This window comes from Centroberyx gerrardi, chromosome 13 (assembly GCF_048128805.1).
Source record: "Centroberyx gerrardi isolate f3 chromosome 13, fCenGer3.hap1.cur.20231027, whole genome shotgun sequence".
NCBI lineage: Eukaryota > Metazoa > Chordata > Actinopteri > Beryciformes > Berycidae > Centroberyx > Centroberyx gerrardi.
The window spans coordinates 24,071,817-24,078,712 of NC_136009.1; the positions used below are offsets into that span (position 1 = coordinate 24,071,817).

Here is a 6,896-nt window from a genome sequence, read left to right on the forward strand (position 1 = left end):
AGAGAGAGAGAGAGAGAGAGAGAGAGAGAAACACACACACACACACACTGATACAAAGTGAAGTGTGATCAGTATCGTAATGCTTTGGCAATATTGTTCTTAACTTTCATGCCAATAAAGCCTGTTGAATTGAATTGAGAATAGAGAGAGAAAGAGAATGTTCTGTTCCATTTCTATTCTATTCTATTCTATTCTATTCTATTCTATTCTATTCTATTCTCAGAATTACTTCCTCAGTAAGATAAATACACAGGAATTTGCCATGGTGACAGTGATGCAAACACATATCGAAACCATACATACAAAATGTTGAAACACAGTATAGGAGCTAACAGTCTTCCCCATTCTATTCTATTCTATTCTATTCTATGTGCTTTATTGGCATGACAGTTTACAAACAATATTGCCAAAGCATGTAACAAGGAATTAATCATCAATTAACAAACATTTCAGAAAATGAATCCCATTGCCACATGTATCATTGTGTATTCTATTCTATTCTATTCTATTCTATTCTATTCTATTCTATTCTATTCTATTCTTGCCTTGTCTTGTCTTGTCTTGTCTTGTCTTATCTGCTTTTCCTATCTATTCGTATCAATTCGTGTCTTTTCGTGTTTTCTCGTGTCTATTCGTGTTCTGTGACTGTTTTTTCATCGCCACCAGATGGCGCCAGATCGTAAACTTAAAATTGAGGCGTGACGTAGGCGTGCGCGACATGTTTTACAACCCGGAACGTCATTTTTCGGAGACTGGACAGGGTGTTTGTTAAAAAAACGGTAACATGGCGTCAGGATCAGCCGAGTCGTCCGCCGGACAAGACGCGGAATTGGACGAGTTATTGGACAGTAAGGCTTGACATTTAGTCTTTACAGCGACGGTTGGTTTTACCCGCATCGGTACATTTTGTTCTGGTAAAAATCGGCTTTAATTCGGCCGTTTGAACGAGTCTGTCACCCCGGGAATGCGGTTGGTCCTGCTTGGTACAAATATCGGCAAACTAGCTAAGGTTAACGCTGCCAACCAAGCTCTTCAACAAAGTATCACCTAAAACCCTTGGGTGGATTTAGATGTGTGTTGTCTTTGCTGGTGGCTTCGTGATAAATGTCTTTATGTTGCTAACTGTGGTCGACATCCTCATCTGCCTTTTTTATGTCTCTGTCCTTGACATTTTATTGAAACATGGCTTACTTTAGATGGCTGAACACCTGTTAGTTCAGTTTTTAGAGAGTGTAAGACACGAATCCTGTCTCATTTGTGTATTCATTACTTGGGCTTGCGGTGCAGTGCCTGTGCTGAAACCCTCTTCAGTAACTACTTTGTTAAGCAATGCTGCTGCTGTGAACACTGGATAAACACTACAGGATCAAATTCCTATTCTTTAAAGGAATAGTTCGCCCCAAAATTAATATCATTATCTACTCACCCCCCCATGTCAGTAGAGACTCTATTGAAGTTCGTACAAAAACCAAACACGCAGCGAGTTAGCCTTGTATTTCCATCTCAGCCATTGAAGTGAACGGGGCCGTGTTTTTACAGCTCCATCAAAGCATAAAATGTCCATCAGATACAAACAACTCCTGCAGGATAATCCAAGGGTTTCGTAAGTAAACGGTTGCACTGTGGGTCCAAAAGTCCAGTATTGGTGTAGGCTGTGCGTGTGACCAGAGCATTATCAGGGAGGAAAATGTAGGAAATAATGAGGTAATATTGGACTTTTGGACGCACAGTGCAATCATTTGGCTAGAAAACACTTGGATTATACTGCACAAGCTGTTTGGAGAAATTTAATGGACATTTTATGCCTTTTTTTTAAACGATTGCCCCATTAACTTAATTAGTTTGGGAGAAAGCTGAGATGGAAATTCAGGGCTAACTCACTGTGTGTTTGATGATCCTACAAACTTCAATGGAGTTGCGGCCAGCGTTGTGGTGAGTGGATTGATGACGACAGGATTTTCATTTTGGGATGAACTATTCCTTTAACAGTCTTGCTCTGTGTGGCCCCGGCTCTCATGCTGTCCCTCCCTTACAGGTGCATTGGATGACTTTGAAAAGACATCGGTCCCTCCGGCCCCCGAGGCTGCGGCCGCTTCCTCTTCAGCCAAGAGCGGTGCAGAGAAGGTCAGTGTGTTGACATTTAGTGTGTGTGGAGTGATGGTGTTGGTTGAATGTTCATGTCTCTTTTCGCTAAGTAAGTAAAGACTATATGACAGGGACTCCCTCTTGTTTACCTGTGTTATCTGTTGCTTGTACAGTGTATTTTCTCTTGACTTTATCTTACTTGGGGTGCACTTGGCTTGTGTCCGATATACATCTGAATTTAGGTATAGTGGCCGTGGCATCATTTTATTGTCCAGTACCCAGGAAATAAGTGGTATTTAACGTATTTTAACACTGAGTACCCAGAAGAAAATTGACTCAGGTTGTTGGAGAATAGTCGGTGCTCTTCCCCGCTCTTCCCCACTTTGTTTACCTGTTGTCGTCTGTCTGTTAGCCCCCCCTGCTGGAGGACAGCAAGTTCTTTGAGACTCTGTTCGAGGGGGACATGGCCTCCCAAGCCAAGGAGGAGTGGGAGAAGGCCATGACTGAACTGGCCCAGGAGGAGCCCGAGTTACTGCAGCACTTCCAAAAACTGTCAGAGGCCGCAGGGAAAGTTGGTAAGGTCCATGGCTTCAGTTATTTGCTGTTTGTGTGTATTCATGTGCTCTCTGTATTGTTTCTGTACCTTAATTCTGTCTATGTATTCTGTGCAGGTACTGATGTGGCCTCCCAACAAGAATTCACCTCCTGTCTTAAAGAAACCCTCAGTGGCTTGGCTAAAAATGCAGACAACCTGCAGGCGAGTCAACAGAAAATTGAATAATTCTTCAAAACTAGAGGAGCTAAACTATGGGAGAATTTACTCACTATTTGGGTTGTTTTTTCTTACAGAGTGCAGGACTAGCTGGAGACGATCTTGTCAAGGCTCTGGAAGGCTTGGGATTGGATGAGGGCGGAGAAGGGAGCGGGGAAGACGGAAACATCCTGCCCATCATGCAGTCCATCATGCAGAACCTCCTCTCTAAGGAAGTGCTTTATCCGTCTCTCAAAGAAATCACTGCTAAGGTATGCGTCTGTTTTTAATAGCGGTCACTGTACAGTTCTCATCCCTTTTCCGTCCCCCAACTGGATAACTGTCGCTCACCCTCACAGTACCCAGAGTGGTTGGACACCAACAAGGCCAGTCTCAGCCCGGAGGACTACCAGCGCTACGAGCAGCAGGCCAAGATCATGGGCGACATCTGTAAGCAGTTTGAGAGGGAGGAGCAGGGGGGGGCGGAGAAGGAGAGCGTGTTCGAGAGCATCCTGGAGCTGATGCAGCAGGTGAGGGTGCACTGTGTCTTTTGATACTCGGTGCGTTTTTGGTTGTTGAATAGTTAATAGAGGAAAGGAATCTGCATCAATCCATTATGCAGGTTCCTTTTTACTATTTCAGTGTCTTTTGCATTAAGCTACTGTTCAGTATTTGAGATACGCATTAGGGTTTGACCGATATTGGGTTTTGAAGGCTGGTGCTGATATGTTTTGATTGAAGCTGCCGATAGCAGATATTGTGTGATATTCAATATGTTTAAATTTGACGATTTTTGACCAAGTATTCAGTGTTTTCAGGGTGTAAAAGCCTCTGAAACAACATTTAGACCATCATGGGACACTAAAACTCTACATTGAAACCCAGACTGATAGCCGATACTTGTAGGGGAAACTCTGGGATACATTTAATTACCTTTTTAAATGAATAATTAATTTACAGAACAATTACATGAACAAATGAAATGCGCAAAGAAATTAAAATTTCACTGCAGGTTTTACGGACTGTTTCTACGTAGCTGTGTTTAGGGAGGAACCTCCATCAAATCGGCAGTGGACGACGTGACTAGCTGATAGCCGATACTTAATAAAAGGCCAATATCGGCCCGATATATCTGTCTAACCCTGATGTGAATACACTACCTTCTTACTGCTAGTTGTGAATGGAACTCATTGGTGATTTTGATGCTTTTATTTCCAGCTGCAAGACTTGGGCCAGCCGCCTAAAGAGCTAGCTGGTGACGCGGTAAGTTCTCCTTCTGCCTTTAGTCAGAACTGTATTTTGATTTTTGAATTGATTTGATTTGGGAAATGGAAAAATACATGATAAAAACAATTAATGTAGATTTGACCCCTGTGAATAGCACGAGAAAGTGTTGCTTAAAGCACTGATTTTCCATTGTGGTCCTTGATGGAAGACAAAATAACAATAACTTCATACAACATAGAACACAAAAAACAATAAAAACGCCATCAAAATAGTGTAAAAGATCATACATTGCACTAGTTAAATTGTCTTAATACTGGCCACCTGCTGAGTTTTCTTCCTTTTTAAACATAGCTGTGGTAGGAAACTTTAGTGTGTAGTCAACCATAGTTTGTCTCCAAAGACTGGACCAGGGACGACTAGATAATTTTAATGATTAATTCAAGAATTAGTTAATTAGCACAATAATTAACACAAACATATAGGATCATATTAAGAGTAAAGTGTCCAGGGGAGGGAAGGAACCCAAGAGGGATCACACACATGACAACAGTCTTCCTCTCTCTTCTCCCCCTTCAGCCGCCCGGCTTCAACTTCGACATGGAGTCCCTCAATCTCCCAGGAGTCCCCGGGGCGGGCGCGGCAGAGCAGTGCTCCATCATGTGATCAGGGAGCGGCGCGGTTCATCAGAGACACTGAAGCCCGGGTCTGTCTGGGTGCGTCAGAGATGGAGAGCGAGGGAGGGAGGGAGGGAGGGAGGGAAGACAGAGTGTGAAGAAGAAAAAGAGTCAGGAGTGTGAGCGGACCGTCGACTGTCCTCCCTGAAGTGGAAGAGTCTGGATGGCAGACACAATGAAGGGAGGCACGAAAAACCAACAGGAACCACACACACACACACACACACACTCTTCTCTCGTGTCGCTGAAATCACTGAACGCACAACTGACATCGTAACATCCCCGCTTTAGTCTGTCAGCGGCTGCCACAGCTCCTTCACGGCTCGGTTTGTAACAGCATTCCCTGCAAACGAAAATACTCTCAATGTTGTTTTTACAATATTACAATACTGTTTAGCCTCATGGTAAACACTATCCAACCACTTCACGGGTATAAACAGTGCCTTCGCAAAAACGGTTATTATTTTAGGTCGTGCTGTAAGGTGAAGATTCTGCCATTTTTTCAGCTAAGCACTTCTTAGGATTAGAGTTTTTAAAAAAAAAAAAAGATGTGAAATTGCAATATCATGAGAAGTTCATTCAACCATAAACACACACACTTCTGTTTCTACACAGGCGCAGGATTTGACTCACAAAATTTGCCGTCGTCACGATTTAACAATATGTGTGTACATAAACATTGAAAAATTGAGTGTATATTTGTTAACTATTTAAAGAATCGAAAAGAAGTGAGGAGCGAACGCCTCGTAATGAGTTTCTAGCATCAATTTCAGCCAACTAATTTAACATGACCCATTCGCTGTGTTTTTTTGTTTTTTTTATTATAATTTAATCCAAGTATTGATTTGAAGTGATGTGCAAACGAATGATTCCCGGATGCCTTTGCTGTGGTTACAGTGATCGGTAGAGTTAGAGTTGCAAAGTGCTCCTCCGTGTGATTGCCGGTGTTTTCAGATGTATTCTGTGGTTTGGCATTCCTGTGAGGAAGGCGGAGCGCTTGGCCGGTTGTCAGGAGTGTTTACTACTTGATAGCATGTATATCCTCTATGCCCTGCATCGAAAGTGTGCTCCCTGGTGAAAAGTTAAAGCGACAGAGTGCTGAACATCTCGTATTGTATCATACGAGGAGAAAACAAGTTGATAAAAGCATGCAGATGCATTGTAGAGTAACAAATCAACACCAACCACCAGCTAGATGCTTCCAGATTTTGGCTGTATGACTTTTCAATTTGTTTACTCCACCAGCCACTTTGATAGGCAACCATTTGTAGGGTTCTTTTCTATTCTAAAAATCAATTCAGCTGGTAAAAAAAAAAAGTGAAATTGGCTTGCAAACTTCTGGAATCCACCGGCCGCTGTGGCCAGTGGACAAAAGTTTACTGCACCGACTACGGAGAGAGGCCTGGAAAGCAGGCAGGCCATCAGCGCATCATCAATAGCTGCACACGAGGGGGTTATTGTGAAAGGATTAAGCGAGCCACGCACTGAAAGAGATTAGATTTACATCAAATACTGCGGAGGGGAGCTGTGGCTGTGTTTATTATACTGGGGGCATGTACAGTCTATTCAAACCTCAGGGCTGATGTCAACATGCCCAGGGCACGGTTAAAAACATGCAACCTGTAATTTCACACTACTTTTTTTTTTTTTTTTTCTTTTGTTGTACTTTGTAAATATCACTATGGAATAAACTAACAGTACAATGCTACTGAATCTGTGTCCTTTTTTTCTGGATTTATAACAACTGTCAATATGTTTCTCATTTTGAACTTTTTGATGAAAAGTTTGGGGGACTGAGACGTGACAAAAATGTACTTCTCATGTCACAAATTGGATAGAGATGGGTAGTTAGATAAAGTTTGGTTTGTGTTTCTAGTAGGAATACTAGTTCATTTCAATGTTTCTATCAGCAATGATGTGAAGCCACATCTGAGAACTTTACAATTTTAGTTATCTATTTTTACTAAATCACAAAACATTACAATGTCAGGCAATCATACATCTTCCAAATGCAGGTTCTACAAGGAAACACAAATTACTACAATATTTAAACGACATATTTATAAGTTCATGTGATGGTGACAAAGACAATGACAAATTAAAAACAATTGTTTGTTTATTAATTTATCTAAGAAGGGACAATGCACATTAATTAACAT

General features: G+C 41.9%; 1 protein-coding gene across 1 annotated transcript; it reads left to right on the plus strand.

Annotated features, from left to right (window-relative positions):
• Positions 1-776: 776 nt before the first annotated feature.
• Positions 777-6,450, plus strand: pex19 (peroxisomal biogenesis factor 19). The gene is made up of 8 exons (XM_071921634.2): positions 777-848; positions 2,036-2,124; positions 2,498-2,660; positions 2,757-2,842; positions 2,935-3,108; positions 3,196-3,366; positions 4,055-4,099; positions 4,640-6,450. Exons 1-8 carry the CDS (start codon positions 785-787, stop codon positions 4,724-4,726), a joined length of 879 nt encoding a protein of 292 aa, XP_071777735.2. The 5' UTR covers positions 777-784; the 3' UTR covers positions 4,727-6,450.
• The last annotated feature ends 446 nt before the right edge of the window (positions 6,451-6,896 follow it).